Source organism: Mustela nigripes, chromosome 12 (assembly GCF_022355385.1).
Source record: "Mustela nigripes isolate SB6536 chromosome 12, MUSNIG.SB6536, whole genome shotgun sequence".
Taxonomy (NCBI): Eukaryota; Metazoa; Chordata; class Mammalia; order Carnivora; family Mustelidae; genus Mustela; species Mustela nigripes.
In genome coordinates, this window is record NC_081568.1 from 131,300,340 (window position 1) to 131,323,256 (window position 22,917).

At 34.2% G+C, this 22,917-nt stretch overlaps 1 protein-coding gene across 1 annotated transcript in view; it reads right to left on the minus strand.

The window, feature by feature from the left end:
• Nucleotides 1-15,554, minus strand: part of TMEM232 (transmembrane protein 232) — a 262,209-nt gene extending 246,655 nt beyond the window's left edge. Inside the window, exons 1-4 of the mRNA XM_059416391.1 lie at nt 15,430-15,554; nt 14,789-14,908; nt 4,836-4,947; nt 3,328-3,433 (exon numbers count right to left, since the gene is read on the minus strand). Coding sequence (XP_059272374.1) covers nt 3,328-3,433; nt 4,836-4,947; nt 14,789-14,908; nt 15,430-15,554 — 463 coding nt within the window. The remainder of the gene's footprint in view (nt 1-3,327; nt 3,434-4,835; nt 4,948-14,788; nt 14,909-15,429) is intronic.
• Between the last annotated feature and the right edge of the window lie 7,363 nt (nt 15,555-22,917).

Here is a 22,917-nt window from a genome sequence, read left to right on the forward strand (position 1 = left end):
AGAAAAGGCAATAGAGCTGCCACTTGGATCTCTTTCTCAAGATTCTAGCTTTGGAACACTTAGCTGCCACTTAGGAAGTCTAATAACTCCGAAGTCACTAAATTGGAGAGACTACAGAGCTAGAGGTAGAAGAGAGAGAGAGAGAGATGCCCAAGGAGCTCCAGCTGTTCCAGCCAACACAAAATAGATCACAAGGCCATACAAATAATAATGGGGAAATGAGGCAGAACTGGGTGATAAAAAAAAAAAGGTTGATATCCAAGATCTATAAAGAACGTCTCAGACTCAACATACACAAAACAAATAATCATATCAAAAAATGGGCAGAAGATATGAACAGACACTTCTCCAATGAAGACATACAAATGGCTATCAGACACATGAAAAAAGGTTCATCATCACTAGCCATTAAGGAGATTCAAATTAAAACCACATTGAGATACCACCTTACACCAGTTAGAATGGCCAAAATTAGCAAGACAGGAAACAGTGTGTGTTGGAGAGGATGTGGAGAAAGGGGAACCCTCTTACACTGTTGGTGGGAATGCAAGTTGGTGCAGCCACTTTGGAGAACAGTGTGGAGATTCCTCAAGAAATTAAAAATAGAGCTTCCCTATGACCCTGAAATTGCACTCCTGGGTATTTACCCCAAAGATACAGATGTAGTGAAAAGAAGGGCCATCTGTACCCCAATGTTTATAGGTCGCCAAACTGTGGAAAGAACCAAGACGAATGGATAAAGAAGATGTGGCCCATATACACTATGGAGTATTATGCCTCCATCAGAAAGAATGTAGCAACATGGATGGGACTGCAAGAGATTATGCTGAGTGAAATAAGTCAAGCAGAGAGAGTCAATTATGATATGGTTTCACTTATTTGTGGAGCATAACAAATAACATGGAGGACATGGGGAGATGGAGAGGAGAGGGAGTTGAGGGAAATTGGAAAGGGAGGTGAACCATGAGAGACTATGGACTCTGAAAAATAACCTGAGAGTTTTGAAGGGGTGGAGGGATGAGAGGTTGGAGGAGCCAGGTGGTGGGTACTGGAGAGGGCACGTATTGCATGGAGCACTGGGTGTGGTACAAAAACAATGAATACTGTTATACTGAAAAGACATTTAAAAAAAAAAAAATGACAGCAAATGAACCTGCAAATATGAGAATTTGTCTGAACCAAGAGATTTTTGGAAAAAATAATTGAATTTGAATCAGACATATTATCACTACTGGTACAACTAACAGGAGGTAATTGAAAAGTTCCTCTAAGTTAAATTAACTCCTAAGACTATGATCTTCTTTTTTTAGATGTGGTTATTGGTTTTGTGTTTTTTCCCTTTCTTTTCTTCTTAATCATGACCTATAGTGTTGTAAATCTGCCTCACAAAATAAATCCTAATTACTTTTTCTTTTAAAAAAATGAAAAATAAAAAGACTAAGCCTCCCCCATCAGTTTAAAAAAAAATAAGATAGTGCTAAAGATAAGTGCTATAAAGAGAAGAGTGGAAAACCTAGAAAATCAAGGCAGAGGAAATAGGACCCCTCAGAGATGAATGAGAAAGAACACAGGGGTAAGGCCCTAGAGAAAACTACAAAGAAGGACTTCTGAAGGGCTGTCTGTCATGTAAATATCTGAAAAGAAGAGCAAATGCAGGGACCAGAGGAAGGAAAAGCCTTAACACATCCAAGGAATAGAAAAGAGATCAGTATGGCTAGAGCATAATGAATCATAATGAATAAGAAGGGAAGGCAGCCAGGAATAAGATCATACAGAGCCTTGTAGTCAGGGCTTCTTTAAAGCATAATCAGAAGGCACTAGAAAAGATTTAAGCTTTAGTATGATCACTGCTGCATGGAGAGTGAACTATAGAATGAGGAGCAGACAAGAGATTTGCAAGACACAGATGTGGAGGTTTTTCAGTTGTGGAGCTGTTACTAAGAATTTATATTTAGGGTTTTTATTTGGAGTTCAATATCTTGAAGAATGAAAAAGCTTTTGGCTGTGTGTAACAGGAAATGCAAAGAAACCGTCTTCAAAATAAGTATGTTTATTATTTCACAAGATCACAGATGGAAAGACTGTAGGGCTGGTTCATATACCTGCCCTCTATAAGCATTTTTCTTTCATTTTCTAGTTCTTCTGATGTACATGGTAACAGGGATGACCACACAAGCTCCAGGCATCTTTCTCTTACCAAGCCATTTAGAGACACATCAAAAGGCATAGGGAGGAAAGAGATGCTTTCTTCCCGGGTCTATCTTTTTCAAAAGCAATTCAACAAAAAGTACTTGAAATAGACCTGCTTTTATATCTCTGGTTAGGACCAGCTCCTTTGACCACTCCTAATCTAATCACTGGCAAGCAAATGGGAATATCCATGATTCGTTTAGATCACCCAAGACTCACTGCCCAGCCCTCCACCCCACCACCACACTACACCCAGGCTGCAAGGGCCTGCCCTCTTCTGAATCACACGACTGCAGGACACCTAAACAAAAAGGTTTAATGGCCAAAGAAAAACAAGTAGCTACTGGTTGTTCATAAGCGAGGGGTGTTTACTTCAATATCGTTTAAACATTTAATAGAGGTCAGGCTGTGGATAGCACTGTGATCAAAATGCCATAAAGACAAGTTAAATACAGAATTGTTCTTACTCGTCCTGTTGCTTGAAACCTCCCCGTTAGTCCTACAAAACTCAGTTTACATGGAGAACTACTCTCTGACTTCATATGGTTAACATTCTAAAGCTCATTTTAAAAGGCATCCACATAAAGTTCATGATAAAAGGTATTTTACCTCTTGAAAAACAATGTTTTTTAATTTCTTTTTTAGATTGGTTGGAGGATGGTTTGGAAGGAGACATATAAATGAGAAGTGATAAATGAAAACGTAATGAGTAAAATGGCTGTTTAAAATAAGTGAAAAACAAAGGACCATTTGGTTAACATTTTATGAGTAAGAATTATAAAATGCCAAAACAAGTTTCTCTAAAGTATAGTGCCTATTGTAATTGAAAATCACTTCAATGACATTTTATATTACTTTTTAATTAGTTACTAATTTTAGAAAAAAGTAATGAAGACTGTTCTGAACAATAGGTTTTAAAACAATTTTGTAATTAAAAAGTTGAGCAGTCAAATTCATAAATCCAAAATTACAAAAAGAGCTTTCATAGTGAAACATTACCAGATATTTCAATATAGAATGGCGAATTTTCCTTGGCTCTTGCACAATTTCTAAATAGTAAAGGTCACAAGTTATACCTTTTATGCTAATCTAGAAAACATTCAGGGTAACTAAGAAGAGCTTAGTAAGAGTACGTACCATCTTGGATTTCTCCTTTGCACTGAGCTAGATATATTACTTCCGTCCATGCAGTAGGAAGATGCACATGCTTCCCAGAGCCTAAGGTTTTGAGACCCAATTTTCTCTGTTATGAGTAAGCATGAAAAGGCAAACCAAAATGTATAGCTTCTTACAAATTTATTTACTAGTTTACTTATTTTGATTATTCTTTAGTTATATTCTGAAAGTCACTCTATGAGGCTATGCTCTATAGCTAGTCTATATAAAACTTTGTATTTTTGTTTATATCAATTTTATTTTTTGATATTTTATGTAAATTGTATTGGTGCTAAAATGTAAAGGATGCTTGTTAATATTCTGAGTTATACCACTAGTTATTTGCTAAAAATAATTCTCATTCTTTACTCTGAAGGAATTACTTCTACCTCATTATCCAACCCAGAAAATGCATCTCTGATTCTAGAAGGAAAAGTATATTCAATGTGATTCAACAGAAATTAGCTTCATGCCAATTTGCTGGAAAACTCTGGCTACTTCCCTGGGAATGGACTGAAATTAATGAACCTGAGACAGATACCAACACTGCTACTCTTCCCTTAATGGGCCCACTCCTGGGGCTTCCCCAGGGAGCAGTTGGACAATTGGACAGAAGCTCACTGATGAATGTATCTGCTAGCACCTCTCAGCATGCATACTTGCCAGAAGAATATTCTTCTTCTAATCAAATTTTTTCAAAATTGTAACATATGTGAGCAACAGTGAAGTGGAATGCTGGGAAATCACCACTACCACAACAAAAAAGATGGCTTAATATATGCTCCAGTTCTGTGCAACTTTTATTTCATTAATTTTTTATATTATGTATATTGGTAATATGGTAGATATGTATCATATGTATATATACATATACCAAAATATATACGTATATGGTATATGTGTATTTGGTAATATGTATATTACTTCTCTGCCTAACACAAACTGGATCTAATGTAAGAGCAAAACAAGGACTTATTTCACTTCGTGTTCTGTTTTGATACGTGTTTGAAAGTTTGGAAGCTAATGCATACTGTTAAAGAATGTATTTTCTATAAGTTCGGTGAATAGTTATAGAGAGAGAACAGAGTATATCATATATGTATTGTGAAGGTTTAGGGAAGCTTCCTTTCTTCTTTGGGACACATGATACCTCAGTCAACCTTTTTTTTTTTTTTTAAGGAAAAAGTGGAATTATCATAATCAAAAATTTATTTGCCAGCCTTTCATATTTTGTGGTGAGCTCCTGGACTAGTATCAACAGCTAACTATATTCTTCAATAATTTGTGGAGAATCTTCACCTAAAAAGCCCTTTTACATTAAATTATCTGGTTATCAGCTTTAATTTTACTTTGCATTAATATCTTTAATGATACTTAATGACTTTAAAAAGTTATTTCTTATTTTTACTTTTGATATTTTAGAACATGTAACCACCCACCAACTAGAACAGAAAGTCCATATATTAAATAATCAAATAGTGTACTATTACCTTACATCTGAGAATGGTTTTTCTAGCTAGGTCCAACAACTCTTCTTTCTCTTTTGGATTTCTTGCTTGGTTGAATTTCAAGATGAATTCTTTTGTGATTGAAAATGATGGACTAAACCAAAAAACAAATCAACAGTTATAGCTAATAGTTCCCAAATTTTAATTAGTCTATTTCTAGGAGCTAAGCATAACTATTTTCTTTTGAAAAAGTACCTTACCTTAATAAAAATGTTTCATACACATACAGAGAAATCAGTAAGATAAATATATAAATATATAAATTTATATATATATACACACACACACACACAGGATTTAAGATGGGCATGGGATCAAAAGAGATATTAGATTGATTTATCTAATCATACTCTTGGATTAAGAAACAATTCTCATGATGTAAAAGAATTTTATAGCTTCTAAAAGAAGAGTTTCTGAAATGGTTGCCAGAAGTCTTGTTGGTATATGCCTTCTTCATAGGTAAAACCCAGCACAGTTCCGATTATGTTGAAGACTGATTTATCTCCTATCATATAACAGTGTTGGTTCAATTTAAGCTAAATTTTTATTCCCTTCATGCAAGTGAAATGCAACTGTGGCAGCAGTAAAATGAGCAAAGGAGGAAAGATGTATGTGGCAAGATCAGAGAGGTGACAAGTATCAGATTAACTCTGGATGAGATGAGAAGTTATTGCAGGGTTTTGATAAGAGGAGTGTCATGATTCAGCTTAGGTTTTAATAGGCTCATTCCAATGTCTACTGAGATCTGGAGTGTGGAAAGGTGGGAGGTAGCATGGAAGGAGGCACATGTATACTTAGGTGAGATGCAGTAGTGGCTTAGATCAAGAAGATAGCAATGTCAGTAAAAAGAAGAGATTGGATAATGGCTATGTTTTGACATTAGCTCCAATTAAACTGCCTAAAGAATTAGAAATTAGGCATGAGAGAGAGAAAAAAAAAAGAAAAGAGTCATGATTGAACTGAATAACTGGAAGGATGGAACTGCAATTTTCTGAGAAGGGGAAGATTGGTGCAGAAGCAGATTTGGGGTGAGGGTAGAGAATAAGTTCAGTATTGGATATATTACATTTGAGATGACCATAGCCATCCTAGTAGAGACAGAGAATAGACAGGTAAATGAGTTTGAATTTCAGGGGGAAAAGTTCAGTCTAGATACATCAATTTTGGAGTCATTATTGAGTCATTAAAGACACATGTGGTATTTAAAGCCTTGCAAATAGAAAGGAACCCCTGGGGAAAGTGCAGAGAGAGTAAACAAGTATTTCAAAGAGAAGTAGGAAAAGTAAGTTGACAGTGTATGTAAGAGAATGAGTAGAGTGATTATAATGATATACCACAGGATTTAAGATGGGCATGGGATCAAAAGAGATATCAGAGGGGCGCCTGGGTGGCTCAGTGGGTTAAAGCCGCTGCCTTCAGCTCAGGTCATGATCTCAGGTTCCTGGGATCAAGCCCCGCATCGGGCTCTCTGTTCAGTGAGGAGCCTGCTTCCCTTCCTCTCTCTCTGCCTGCCTCACTGCCTACTTGTGATCTCTGTCAAATAAATAAATAAAATATTTTTTTATGAAAGTGATATCAGAGGAATAGTGATTAAGTAGTAGAATCAATGAGTTGCTTATTTGTGTGGTCAAATAACTGTTAGAGTCATGCTATCAGGACGAGCGGTCCAGAAGAATAAAACACATTTTTGTAACAACTTACTATATTCAGAATTTACTGAGTTAGTTGTTTTGTGGGATACAGGGGAAAAAATACATGAATAAAAATCAGATTTTTGCCCCTGCATAATTCACAGTCTTATTGAGGAGACAGATGTATGTAAAAGTAATGGTGCCTTAACAATCACAGAATAAGCAGAGATGTTGACCGTCTCCTATTAGACTTTAAAGTGGGGATACAAGAATGAAATAAAAAACCCTGCCCTCATGGAGCTTGTAGTAAAACAGAGGAATAGTTGAGGTGTTAGCATGCACAAGCTTTGCTAGAACTGGGCATTTTGAAATTAGTCATTTCATTCTTGATTTCGTGTTCTCTATCTCACTCTTGCCCATGGAGACATCTGCTTAGATAGATACAGTGTAGGCTGGCTGAAAATTCTTTCTTGATAGTCATCTGGGATGACATTTCTTTGATGCTCATGAAGAGCCCAAAATAGCTAGCTTTAATCGTCCCATTTGTACAAAGTGCTATCGGAATTACAAGAAGATAAGGAATCTTTGAAAACATGGAAAGTGAATGCCTTTCAGCTTTCTGTATAGATACTGAATCCCTTAATTGGTGTCCCATAGCTCATGTCAGTAAATATTTAGTGGGAAATAAATACAGCTATTTGAACCATGTCTAGCCCATCACAAAGAAATTGAGTTCATTACACAAATTATCATATAATGATATACAAATAACACCTAAGAAGCAAAAAAGACACTTTAAAGAGTAAATATAGGCATTTGAATAGAAAATACACTTTGGCTTCCCACATTCAAATTTCTTCACACATTCTACTTTCTTCAAAAATAAATGTAATGTATTATAAGTATATAAGTGCAGTCTGTGGAATAGATAGTAAATAAAGAGCATCATTCCCATTTTACATATAGAGAAAATATACTTTGTTTTAATAATGTACCTAAACTATTTATCAGAACTTTTTTAGCTGACAACTCATTTGTTTAGTAAATATTTAAGAGAAGTCTCTTACACACAAGATATTTTGCTATGTACAATAAGGGTGAGAGGAGAAATCAGATTCAACCTCAGAAAGTTCCCAATTTGGAAGGGAAATGAGATGCAACAAAAAAAATGTACTAAAAAAAAAAAAAGAAATCCTGTAGGGTTTAGAAGTAGAAATCATGATTCCAACGATTCCTAGACATATAGTCTTTGCTTAATAACTTAATCTGTGTGAACTATCATTTTGCATATGTGAAAATGAGGAGAAAATCTTGTAGAATTCTGGGAAGTATCAAATCAGAACACAAAGTCTAGTTCCTGATACATATCAAGTGCTGAATGACTGTTAGTTATAAGCAATACTGTTTTTGGTTAAAGGTTCAAAAAAAAAGCTTCTTTGCAGAAATGGCACTTGAGCTACACCTTGAACAGTGAAGAACTGGAACGTGACAGAACAGCGACTGTCCTTTCAAAATTCTTTCTCTGCCTTTTCTTTATGATCACCTAGCTACTCTATATTTCCCAGTCTTTCTAGCTGCTAGATATGGGCACATGGCCAAGCCAGTGGGATATGAGCAAATGTAATATATGCAAATTTCAGGTCACCTCTAACTTAAAGACATACCATTTTCTCTAGAATGATGCTTTTTTCTCCTTCCTGTGAACTGGAACAAAGACACAGTGCTGAATCAGCTTTGATTAGGGAGATGAGTACAACACCCTATGAGATAATGAGGGTCCTGAGTTTCTCACTGACCCCAAAAGCAGAGCTGTCCGGTCAGCCTTGATCCACTGACTTTTTATGTCAGACAATACATTTCTATCTGATATAAGCCACTGAAATTATAAGTTTCTTTCTATAGTTGTTTCAAATTTATCCTAACTAATACAAACAGGACCAAGGAGAAGAAATAAGAAAAAATAAGAATTTTAACCCAGCATAGACAGAATCCTTAAAATCAAGATAGGAAATGAAGATGGAAATTCTGGGTTGAGAACAAACATAAATGGCATTGAAGAGTGGTCTATGGCAGAGATTCATAGATGCCTACATCAGTGTTTATTCTCCTTTTTCTTATGAAAAGATTCTTTCTTGCAGTTAGGTGTACCTGTATGTCTATGTTTCAGCTAGTAAAGGTAAATAAAATGTGCCTGTTCCATGCAAACAAGCAATTCTAGACTGGGATACCAAAGAACAGAATGAAGATAAAGACCAAAATACCAAAGAACAGAATGAAGATAAAGACCAAAATACCAAAGAACAGAATGAAGATAAAGACCAAAAATACACATCTGCAGGGATATCAAAACTAAGGACAAAGAGATCATTAGAGCTAATGTTTAGAAAGTCTGTGGAAATCTTCAAGAGTGGTTTCACAGGGTGCCTAGGTGGCTCAGTTGGCTAAGTGACCAATTTCAGCTAGGTCATGATCTCACGGTCATGAGATCAAGCCCTGTGTAGGGCTCCATGCTCAGTGCAGAGTTTGCTTCAGATCTTTCTCACCCTCCCTCCACTCGTGTTCTCTCTCACTCTCCCTCTCTCAAATAAACAAATAAATCTTTTTTTTTAAAAAAAAGAGTAATTTCACTAATGAATTACTAATACCGAGTTGAGTTTAGGGATAACAAAAATCTGTTATCTGAAAACATTCTGCAAAATACAAAGCTGTCAGGTCATGATTAGTGCCTGTATTGGCCATGAATACTGTACAGTTTCAGATTCACTTGATTCCTGCCTGCATGATCTTTATGGCCCAAAGAGTGAGCTGTCCCTCCTCTTCTACATTTGGAGTAGCCATGTGCTGGATGACACAAACTGGAAGTATGGATGAGTTGCACCTATGTAATGAATCTTGACCAAGGAAAATGCTAGACAAAAAGCAACAGATAAGATGAATAACCCTTCCCATTTCTCCATTCCATGGACTAGATGTGGCTTCTTCCTGAAACCATGCCTTAATGAGTACCATCATACCAAGTATGGATCTGTCTGCTATCTTTCATTTTGCCAAGTTGTGATTTAGTGCTCCAGGTAGTAATGCAGCAAGGTTTCCTGCACCATTTTCCTTTTTTTTTTTTTTAATCTTTAGTTCACTGACTTTGCATTTATTTGACCCCAAATAAATCATTAGAATTTTAATCCTCTTCTCATATTCTGCCTTCTAGAGACGTGGGCTAAGACAGTGGTATAAGCCCCAGTATAAGAAGACTATGATTTCTATGATTTTGCAAGACTCTACATACTTTGTACAGATATTCTCATTTGGGGTAACACATACTAAAAGAAGCTACATTTAATTGCATGTGTTCATGCTCTTTATGGCCATCCAGATCCTAAGTCACCATATTTTTGGCTAAATCATCTGTAGCCATCCCCAAAGGTGATAATATAGATGTCTCGGGCTAAAATTAACAGAGCTGATTACACGGTCTTAACCATTTATAATTTCACTAAAGGCTTATAATAATTGAGATAAATGAAAAACATACTATAGATAAAATAAACAAATGACCAGAATATAAATGTAAGTCTAGAAAAGTTTATTCTTGCTGCTGACAACGTACATTTATAGCCCACACTACAATGCTATATTGTATTATAAATGTATGTTTATCAAAATCAGTAACATTATATAGATATGTACATATAGAGCATTTTAAAATATTTAGAGCATGTATTTGCAGAGCACATTTTCTAACTATAAAAGTGTCAAAAACATTAATAAAAAGGAAAATTTTCAGGTTTATTAACATTTTAGGAAACTTTGAAGACTAGAGCCTCCCAAATATAAAAAAAAATAGCAGCTTCTGTGAGAAAGATGTAAAATAATCTAATAGCTTGACTAAATCTTCCTAATGTAAGACTTACACTCCCTTTTATTCTTTCCAGTCAGCTAAAATAAATGTATGTATTTGATGTAAGTCTTCAAAATCTTCCAGTGTTCTCCATCTCTGAGACGAAGTAGAAAAAGCAATAGACTGCACACAATAAAATAAACTTAGTGAAGAAGAAAATCATAACAAAATAGTATACTCTGAACCAAGTAATCCATTGTAAGATTGTGTGATTTTCTCTTTGGTCTGGAATAGACTTCAGTACCTCATCTGAAGGATTTATAGGGAGCCCTAACTGTGTCTCTAACGGAATCCACACTAGGCCTGCAAAAACGCATGCTTTAAGGAAGAATATGTGAAGCAAATACAATGTGAGGCATATGACAATTCATGTGACACCTAAGAAGAAAAATAAAGGTTATGTTCCTTCATTCAAGTTCTCTGCTTCATCTCAAACAGCTGGTGCCAGAAACAGAATCTGGTTTCCCTTGGTACAAGGGGCAATGCAGACAAGACCAGGTATGTTTTCTAAGTGGCCAGGCAGTAAGCAAAAGCCAGGATTTTCAAGGTGCAGGAAACTTGGACTCCCTTCACATTGCCTAACTAAATGCCTAAGGTAAAAGGAATCAGAACTAATCCCAGTCCATTCTTCCCAACTCCAGGGAGCTGTAGAGAAGGCTGCTATGGTGCTCAGCAGAAAAGTAAAAAGAATGGAAAAACATGTGTGTGCATTTGTGTGTGTTGCTGAGATCAGTCTTAATGCAGAGCTACACTCCAGGCAGATTTAAAACTCAGTGGGTAAATTGGGTAACGAGAAGTAGTCACAAGGAAAATGTCACATATCAGAATAAACTATTCAAAGTACAGTAAAAAGAGACAAAAAAAGAAAATGGAGATGAAAGAGGGGAAAGTAAAAAATACAATGAGATGATCTAATACACATTTAGTAAAAATTCTCAGAAGGAAAGAAAATGAGTTGTTAAGGTAATTTCTGAAGAAATAATATCTGATAACTTTTTAGGAATCATGACACAGTCCTCAGATTTAAAAGGTTTGAGAGATCCATGCAAGTAATTTTTAAAAATTACATTCTGACACATCATTGTAAAACTGCAGAAAATGTAAGACAATAAGAAATTTTTTAAAGCACCCAAGGTAGGAGGACACAAATTAATATTAAAGAAATAGCATCAAAATTTCACCTAACGTCTCAACAGCAATAATGGAAACTATGAGTGGAATGACATCAGTCTGCTGAGGAGGGAAAAGAAAGGGAATAAAAGTGATAAACGACCAAAGATAATTCTGTATTCAGTTTTAAATTTCCTTCAAGAATAAGAATAAGGGGCGCCTGGATGGCTCAGTTGGTTAAGCAACCGCCTTCGGCTCAGGTCATGGTCCTGGAGTCCCGGGATCAAGTCCCACATCAGGCTCCCAGCTCCATGGGGAATCTGCTTCTCCCTCTGACCTTCTCGCCTCTCATGCTCTCTCTCACTGTCTCTCTCTCAAATAAATAAATAAAATCTTTAAAAAAAAAAGAATAATAATAAAATAAAAGTATATTCAGACTAACAAGATCAGATTTTTCTCAACAAAAAATTCTAAAATTTTATAAGTTGTATATCTGGCTAGCAAAAGAAAAACAAGGCCTAAAAAGCAAAAAGGAAGGCAAAGCAAGGAAAGTGATTAACAATAAATAAAATATAAAGGAACATTAACTACTTAAATTAGTAATGAAGTCTAGTGGAAATTTAAAAACCACAAATTAGAATTAAATTGCTAGATAATGTTTGAGGACCCTAATTCTACTTAATCTTGAAATGTTTATTCTTTTTTAGTAAAGATTGAGATAAGCATGCTTAGAATCAGTAAGAGAATTTAGCAATATAATTGCATGTAAAATCAATGTATAAAAATCGATTGTATTTCTCTCTTCTGGAAACATAAAAAAATCTATTTAAAAATATATGCATAAAACATATATTGTATACAAAATACCAAATACAGGGGAATAAAACCTAACATCTTAAAGATGCACAGTCCCCTAAGAAAGAAACATTAAAACTTCACTGAGGGGACGCCTGGGTGGCTCAGTGGGTTAAAGCCTCTGCCTTCGACTCAGGTCATGATCCCAGGGTCCTGGAATCGAGCCCCACATCGGGCTCTCTGCTCAGCAGGGAGCTTGCTTCCCTTCCTCTCTCTCTGCCTGCCTCTCTGCCTATTTGTGACCTCTGTCAAATAAATAAATAAAATCTTAAAAAAAAAAAAAAAAAACTTCACTGAGAAAATTTCACAAGTAACTAAATAAATGGAAGTTATATCTTGTTCATATTGGAATCCTTCTAATAATAAAGATGCCATTATCCTCAAACTTGTCTACAGATTCAGAAAAATCCAATAACCAAACCCAACAAGTTTTTTTAAAAAATGACAAGCTGACTCTAAAAATTATATTAATGAAGAACAACATATTTGGAAAATCAGTCATGTTGACTATTGTTATTATTAAAATGATGACAATTAAGGTAACATGGCACTGGTATAGACACAAATGGGCCAGTGAAACAGAATAGACAAGCTAAAAATACCCATTATATGTGGATACTTTATGCAATAGTTGTACTAGCAAAATATTGGAAAAGGATGTTCTTTTCAAAACATGGTGTTAATCAACTAGGTATTTAAATAAAAAAGGAAAATTAGACCTGTAGGTAACACCATGAATATCTACATGATATTGAGGTGGAGACAGATTCTTAACCAAAATACAAAAATCACTAATCATAAAAGACTGAGAATAAGTTCTGTTCACTAAATGGCATATATCCCATGATCCAACAATTCCATTCCCACATATGTACCTTAGGATATGTGCTAGGATGCTTGTACAAGATTGTTCATGGAAACGTCATTCATAATAACCAAAAACGGGAAATAATTGAAGTGGCCAACAACAGAAGAATGAATGGATAGTTCACAGTATGTTAATGAAATGGGCTAATGGAGTGAATGAACAAAATCAGCAATGTAAAGTATATAACTACTCTTAAAATCAGAATGACTATATTAATTTCCAGGACTTCTGTAGATGAAATGCATCACAAAAGCAAAGTTAAAAGACAAGTCAACAACTGAAAGAATTCATAACAAATATTTAAGAATATCAAATATCAGTAAGAAAAAAACACCTAAAAAATAAATTGGTAAATAAACAGATAAAAGTAAATCTAATGGTAACAAATATTAAAAGATGCTGAATCTCATTAGTTATCAGAGATTTTAAAAAGTTATCAGGCAAGTCCCACTTGTGGCCTATTACAATGACAAATAGAAGTCTGACAATATCAGGCGAAGGCAAAGATGCAGGAGGTGATACTTTCATATACTGTTGGAGACAATGTAAATTGATTGAGATACTCTAGACAGCAAGAGCATTAAGGAAAATTCAAAAAGTGAGGAATAAAAAAAAAAAAATCCCACTCCAAAGCAGCACTTACCCAGGTATACAAAGAGAAATATATAATGATTTTTACTATAGCACTGATTCATTGGCAAAAAAACTGGAAAATAAAGTAAGAAGTATGCATTATATGTAACACTATATAGCCACTAAAATGAATAAAGAAATAATTACCAATAATAAAACACAATTACTGGTGTGGATTGAATTTAAAACATAACACTGACTTTTAAAAAATCAAATCACAGATAAATAAGTTAGGTATAATTATATTTATATTTACATGGAAAATGCAATTTTATATTCATTCATATTAAAATAAAAAAATGAAGTGAAAAGATATATACCACAATTATTTTAGTTGGGAGGGCAGGTGGTCAAAAAGCTTCACTTTTATCTGTTGATCTAGTTTTTATTAAGAAAAATATTTGAAACAAATGTAACCAAAAGGCACTATGCAAGTTTTCTTACATAGTCTATAATTCTCTACATTTTTAAGTTTTTAAAAATTTCTTAAAATCACAACTTTTAAATTATAAACAAGCTTTGATCTGATAACTTCATTTTAGAAACTTTATCCCAAGAAAATAATTTGAAATGCAGAATGACATTCTATTTTGGCTTAATTTGAAATAGCAAAGGACACAGAAATAACTAAAGTGCTTCGTAAGATGGTACTTACTAAATACTTTCTCTTGTGCATTTCAAAGATTATTATGGCAGCTTAATAAACATATATAATTATAGGACAATGTTTATTTTAAACAGATAGTATAGAATTCAAAATTTCAGAAATATATGATCATTAAAAATTATGAATCTATTTATTTAAAAAGAGTAAATATATAGAGATACATATTTTAGAGCCATATATGATTTTAAAGAAATTGTTCATAATATTCTCTGCTTTCTAAATTCTATAATACATTGATATGCAAGTTTATTAACATGAAAATTCTTTCAAACTTACTTTGATTTATTTTTCCTTCTTTTCCTTAAATTTTGAATTTTAGACTTCAAGAATTTTTCATGATAAGAAGAAGATATCACTCCTAATTTATTAATCATGGGTGACTTGTTAACAGACATACTCACAGATCATAAACCTAAAGAAAAATATTAAATTTTATTTTAGAGTACAAATGCACTTTTAGTACTAAAGAATACATTACAAGCAAATTCATGATTTGTGGGGAAAAGGGTAGCAAGAAGGTAAATCAGACTTAGGAAAGAAATTATAGGAAGGAAGAATTTAAACTTAATATGTCGGACCCAGGAGTCAAACCCAACTTTGAATTGAAAACCAACATTCTATTTATGTTACTATATAAAAACTTATCCTTTCGTATAATATAGCCTTTACTATACTTTATACTTTAGACTACTGGATCAGCAAAACCCTTAGAAGAACAATATGGCATAGTAGTTAAATGGATACAATCAAATTGATTTACTTAACTGCTTGTGCCTCAGTTTCCCCACTTGTATAATGGGAATAGTACCTCCCTACAGAGTTGCTGTAAGAAATAGGTCAATATATGTAGATTGGTTAGAACAGAGCTTGGTATATAAGAAGCTTTATGTAGGAGCTTGTGATCATTATTAGATTACTATGCTTCCTGCTTTCTAAAATTACTTGTAAATTTTTTTGTCTTCTTTTTACCTGTTAGATTACGCTTTCTCAGCTTGTCCTCATATCCAGTTTTATTTTCCTTTTGAAGTATGTCTGAATACATTTTATGAGTATAAGACCAAAACTAGAAGACACTATTTCTGTTTAGTACAGTATTTAAATAGCAAAATGAACTATTGAAATACGTAGTCAGATTTCCATTGAATTCTTTTGCACTTAGTTTTTAAGCTAGGTAATTGTTAAAAACTGATTAATTAAGGTTCTAACAGGAAGCAGAAAACACACTCAAATGGAGTAACTAAATAAAGGGACTCCAAAGAGATGGGCAGAGTTATTCAAACAAACAAACAAAAAAATACAATGAAATAATATCTGAGATGGTGCCATTCTCAAGTCTGGAAGAAGGGGGTGAAACCACCACTCTTGGAACTGAGGGAAAGAAGGAGCCAGAAAGAATAGCTGTAGGAAAGTGGTGTTTGATTTAAAAACAAACAAACAAACAAACAAACCAAACAAACAAACTTTGGCCTTTGGTCTAGACATACAGCCCATCTAAGGTTGCCTGCTAAGAGGGAGACTAGAAACAGGAATTTTGATCTCACCCTTCTGTCCTTCACTCCAATTACCTGCCTGCACTTCCCATTAGCTAAGCTAAACTAGAAGCCAGAGAAGGTATAAAGCAGAGTGGAAAAGGACAGACAACGGATCTGAAAGGCCATCAGGAAAATATCCAGTACAAAATGGATTATAAACACAAAACATTATTATGTATTGCTATTGGTTATAGCAAGGTCTGCTTCTAATAATCTACATCCATTTGAATATAAGGTAAATGTATTTTTAAGTCAGTAGCTATACTGGGTTATATATATAGGGATGTCATTTAGAGTGACCCTAATTTTAATATACAATATAAGTTTTTCCCAAACAGGACTAATATATTCATGAGTTTAATTTTTCTTTAAAGTTTTTTTTTTAATTTATTTGACAGACAGAGACCACAAGTAGGCAGAGAGACAGGCAGAGAGAGAGGAGGAAGCAGGCTCCCTACTGAGCAGAGAGCCTGATGTGGGGCTAGATCCCAGGACCCTGGGATCATGACCTGGGCCGAAGGCAGAGGCTTTAACCCACTAAGCCACCCAGGCGCCCCAGGAGTTTAATTTTTACCAGTGAACAACATCATATTGGATTCACATCAGATGTTCCTACCTTAAAAGGAACTCAGGAAAACAATTACAAGCAATTTAATGAGGGAGATAAAGCACACATAAGCACCAAACAATAATAATAAAGAAATAAAGATATTCAAAAGGGCTAATTTGATAAATATGGTAACAAATGTTGCACATTTATGATTGCTACTATGCTTAACAAGTATTTATTGTAAGTCATACAAAATTATGAAGATAAGATGCTTAATTACACTAAAACAAAGTTTTCAAAAGAAGACAAAAAGAAACCCACCATTCATAAAACAGCACATATTCCAGAAATAGAGATTAGGAATACAAATTTGAGTCAGACATATTGTAAGATAAGTTACTTTTAAAAAATCAATTCCAAATGAATAGAAAGGGGAAAATAGGAAGAAAAATAATTGAAGGAAAACTGAATGGAAAGCAAACTGGTCTTTGTGTGCATGTGTTAGGCATACTGACCTAGAGCTCTTAGCCATTTAGTGATATATTTTATAGGATTGACTACAGTCAGCCATATTTTTTGATATTTCAAGAAGTTAGAGATTAAGTGTTTGAACTAATCATTGAAGCTATTTTCCAAAGATCCTGCACATCTGCTGGTACTAGTGGTAAGTATTTGCACCATCTGCTCAACACGCAAGTTCCACAATACCCTGTTGATGAGACTCCCCCAGATTGGATGGGTGGAAAAAATCAAAACTGCTGCAGAAGTTTTTACATGATTCCTCTCTATTTCTGCCTTATCTTGGGAGTACCAATCTTGAAAGTAATAGTGCCAGTGCTTAACCAACAATATTTTATTATTCAAATACTATTTGAATAGAAGATAGTATGGCTCGCCAATGTATTTTATTAGTTAGGATTGCTTTTGACTAAGAGTAAAAGAGTCAACAACCAAATAATCTCAAGTTTCTCAAAAGAACGTCCTCAAAAATGTTTCCCATTGAGATGTTAGAATTAAATCCTTAGTGGGGTAAATAAACAAATAAAACAAGGTTTAAAATGACACCCCATTCTCCAAAGATACCTCAAAATAGATAATCTAAAAAATGTTATCAACTTTAACAGAATTTTTAGTTTTTTCATAAAAATATTCTTCATTAAGGACTGCCTGGGTGGCTCAGTTGGTTCAGTGCCTGATTCTTGATCTCAGGGTCATGAGTTCAAGTCCATCATTGGGCTACACACTAGGTATGGAGCCTACTTAAAGTTTTTTAAATTTTTTTTAATTGCCCACTTCAGATAAATATGCAAGGTAAATCTGTGGATTTTTCATAGAATCAGTTTCTCAGTAGAATCCAAACCCTGAAGCTATCAACAAGGTATTATTATTATTATTGTGTGTACAGTAGGGCTTTTTTTGCATTGTATTACTATAACTGGAGTCACATATAGCAGTCATTAGTGAAGCCAACACATCAAGGTTCTAACACAGTATTTGATTAAAAAGTTTTGTTACACCATTTATTAAAACCTACTAGGGTAATCATTTGTATTATTTTATTCCTTCTCAGGACAGTTACATGCAGGGATATTGACTGGTGAATTATATTAAAAGGACAGAGAAAGACATATCAAGCTTTTCAGTAACACCATCTGAAAACAAGAAAAGTTAAAGGATGACAAGAAATTTTATTTTTCTGCTATCACATACAAGACACATTTCTTTTATTCTGCTGAGAAATCACACTCATTAAATATAAAAACATTAGAATGGACTTATTAAACTGGATTATTTCACTTTTACGTCATTGTCAAAAAATAGACATTTTTCCTGAATTAGCAAAACATTATGTAAATTTAAAATTAGCTTTTTTAAAGTTAAATAGATCTTTAAGATTGAAATACCCTTATACTCTCTGTAATACCCAAAACAAATAGTGCTGACTGGATTTGTAGATTGAAATGAAAACAAAATCTTAAGTGAATAAAAATGATCTTAAGGATTGGATTGTTCTCTTTTTTAAATAAAGTCTTCCCTTCAATACTAAAATGAGATATTAAAAAAAAAATCATGGGGTGCCTGGATGGCTCAGTGGGTTAAGCCTCTACCTCTGGCTCAGGTCATGATCTCAGGATAAGAGATCTAGTCTCCCTCTTAGTAGGCAACCTTAGATGGGCTTTATCTGGGATAAAGCCCCACATCAGGCTCTCTGCTCAGCAGGGAGCCTGTTCCCCCCCACAAACCCCCCACCCCACTCTCTCTGCCTGCTTCTCTGCCTACTTGTGATCTCTCTCTGTCAAATAAATAAATAAAATCTTTTTTAAAAAAATCATTATTTTGACAGCAACTATTTCTTAGACCAACCTCCTCATTTGCTCTAATTGTCTTGATTTATACAGCACTCCACCATAGAGGATGGTCTACAGTAACTCACATTTTCTTTACCACTTTCTAGGGATAGTTTCCAATAATTTAAATAAATTCCACAGATTTACCCAGCATATTTATCTAAGGTGGGCAAAAGTGTGATTTTTACCTTTTACTTATATCAGATGTGATTTTTATATTAAATTATATCTACCCTTAAATTTATTCAGGTGCAGAACATCCAATATCTGGAATCTGGTTTCTGTTGTCTCAGCACTGAGATCATCTTCCCAAGGCTGACAACCATTTCAAGGTAAACAATTTCATGAGAGTTTATCGGTACTGATCTTGCCTAATTGCACTAAAGTAACTGACTCTGCCTACCATCCCTTCTAGAAATAATGCATCTTCCTTTTTCATTTATCACTTGGCTTATCTCCCTACTTCTGTGAGGTCTCCTTCTCACACTTCTGTATGGTATAACAGGGAACCATGAAAGTACAGGAATCAACAGCATTCTTTAAATTCTCGCACCAGCACAGATTACATCTGGGTCACTGTGTAAATTACTTAACTGTCAGGTACCTCGGTTTCCTCATCTATAAATAGGGATTATAATAGTACCTGGCATTGTGGCCACAAATGAAGGAATGCTGGCAGCATCACAGAAACTGAATGAAGCAGGAACAGATTTTTCCCCTAGGGCATCTGGAGGAAGTGCAGCTCTGCCAACACTGTGATTTATGCCTCGTGAAACTGATTTTGGACGTCTGACTTCCAAAATTTTGAGAAAATGAATTTCATGCCACCAAGTTTGTGGTAATGTGTTACAGCAACCACAGGAAACTAACACACAATTCATTCATACCTTCATAAATACAGTGAATATATTTTTTAAATATTATTAGCTATAATGAAAAATTAAAATAAAAAGCCCAATTGTTCAAAATAATAATAATAATAATAATATGTTCTGTGAATGGGTTATTATTATCCAAGTGAAGAGTAACACTCATTACTTACTATTTGTTCTTTGTATAATATTCTTCTAATTAATCATACAAATGCATTAAGTAATAAACATTTTAGACATAAAGATACTATATAATAAATACATCACAATGTATGAACTTAAATGATAATTGTTGAATCTGAGCTAAAAGTGAATGGGGATTAATTTAGTAATCTCCCAATTTTACTGCATGATTGAAGTTTTATATAATAACATTTTTTAGAGTATTGATTCACACTTAACATAGGCTTAATCAATTTCTTCTCAGTAAGTAATTAGAACTCACGAGGCCACCATATATAATATCATATAGATAGATAAATAAAGATATATATATTAGATATGATATATATTAGATTCTAATCATTTAATCATCTCTAAAACATATGTCATATTTTATGAAAACCAAAAAAATAAACAGAACACTTACACAAAAGCTGCTTTTAAAACTGCAATACAATTATTTAAATTAGCTTGTCATTTTCTCTTATTCTTATGCTCATTCTTTCTCCCCAGAATACCTTTCTAAAGTTTTCTATGATTTTATTATTTTTAATGACTTTTTAGAATTTCAACAATGTTAGCAGATCCTATGCTAAAGAGATAAATTTCTAAGCCACTCAAGGTTACAGGATTTGGATCAGCATGGGAAAATAAATTTATAGGGAAATCTCACCTATTAACATAGTTGCAAAAATTCTAAATAAAACACAAGGAAACCAAATCTAGCAATGTCAATAAAAAATAATTCATTACAACTGAGAAGACTTAGTCAAGAAGAGCAAGGATGATTTACCATTATAAAAATATATTATCACAGATCATAACATTGATGAACTTAAGACAAAAATGTAGAAAATATTTTTATATATACTAAAGAATAATTCAGTTAAGTCCAGTTTTCATTCGTGATTATAGAAACAAACAAATTTTTTAAAAAGTCTGCAAGGTAGGGGCGCCTGGGTGGCTCAGTGGGTTAGGCCTCTGCCTTCGGCTCGGGTCATGATCTCAGGGTCCTGGGATCGAGCCCCACATCGGGCTCTCTGCTCGGCGGTGAGCCTGCTTCCCTCTCTCTATCTCTCGCTTTCTCTGCCTCTCTGCCTACTTGTGATCTTTGTCGAAGTAAATGGATAAAATCTTTAAAGAAAAAAAAAGTCTGCAAGGTAGAGATATCAGTTTTCCTTAATTTAATCAAAGCTATCTAAGAAAAACTAAAAGAAACATGAAATTAATAACAGAATTTTAGGGCGCCTGGGTGGCTCAGTGGGTTAAGCCGCTGCCTTCGGCTCAGGTCATGATCTCAGGGTCCTGGGATTGAGTCCCGCGTCGGGCTCTCTGCTCAGCAGGGAGCCTGCTTCCTCCTCTCTCTCTCTGCCTGCCTCTCTGCCTACTTGTGATCTCTCTGTCAAATAAATAAATAAAATCTTTTAAAAATAATAATAATAAATAACAGAATTTTAGAAGTTTTGTCTGAAAAGCCAGAAATAATGCAAAGGATATCCTTATTCTTATGACTTAATTCAACGTTTAATAAGCAGTCCTAGCCAAAAAACAAAAAGGAGAGAAAGAAAAAAGAGGTATAAATATGGGGAAAGGGGGGCAGTATATTAATTTAAAAATATATAAAAATCTCAGAAGAATATGCACATACAAAAAAAGAGATTATATCCAATTAAAAAAAGATTTCTGAATAAACAGTATGAAAAAGGTAATACAGAATTCAATACCAGTAAAGAAAACTAATTAACACAAGCTTTTGGCCTCTATCTTTAAAAACAACTTTGTAGGGGCACCTGGGTGGCTCATTGAGTTGGTTAAGTCTGCCTTTGGCTGGGGTCATGATCTCAGGGCCCACATCAGGCTCCCTGCTCAGCGGGGAGTCTGCTTTTCCCTCTGCCTGTTGCTTTTCCTGCTGGTACAGGTTCATTCCCTTCCACCCAAAGTAATAAAATCTTTTAAAAAAATAAATAAAAATAAAAACAACCTTGTAGGAATAACAGATTTGAAATCCAAGAAATTATCAGAGAAAAACCCAGAACTAAGCTACTGGGGAACTGAAAAGCTATTGTGAACAAATATGCACACAGGTGGAGAAAGACATAGACAGATAATGTGGCTCTAAGAAAATAGATTAGTAAGTCAAGCAGGCAATAAAATAGGAAATCAGCTAAAGTACAGAAGATTTAAACAATATAATTAATATAATATACTAAACAAACCAAATCAAATTCTGTATTCAATCAAAGAATATGCATTCTTCCCAAACAAATATAATTTCTAAAAATTGATCACATTCTAGTCTAGAAAGCAAGTCATACTATATTACAAAAAGTAGGTAATGCACATAGTAGATTATATTTCCTGGCATCAAAACATAATAAGTTAGAAAATTTTAACAAAAAGATAAATTTACCCTCTATATAGTGGGAAATAGAGCACCAAATTCTGAGTCACCTCTGGATCAAGGAAGAAATAACAATGAAATTTCACAATACTTAGAACTAAATAATAATAAAACATTGCATATAAAACCTTATTTAATAGGTAATAGGTAATAGCAAGCAATTGCTTCGCAGTAATAAAAAGCAAACTACTGCTACATGCACCAAAAATACATTGAGTGAAAGAACCAAACACAAAAGTACATACTATATGATTCCAAATACATGAAGTTTAAGAACAGACAAAGCTATTCCATGGCTATAGTCTTAGGAGGATGAGACGTGGGGCTGGAGACTAGATGGAAGGTACAGATGGAAATGTTAGATACTGGAGGTGCCAAAGTGACTATAAATATGTATCAAAACTCAGTGTAGCAGACCACATTTTTTTTAAAATGATACAACAATATCTCCTATACTGTATGTTGTCTGCAGTGTGGCCTTGTCACTGCCTCTCAAGAGATGGAATCTAAATTTACTCTCTCTATGAATCTGGGCCTAAC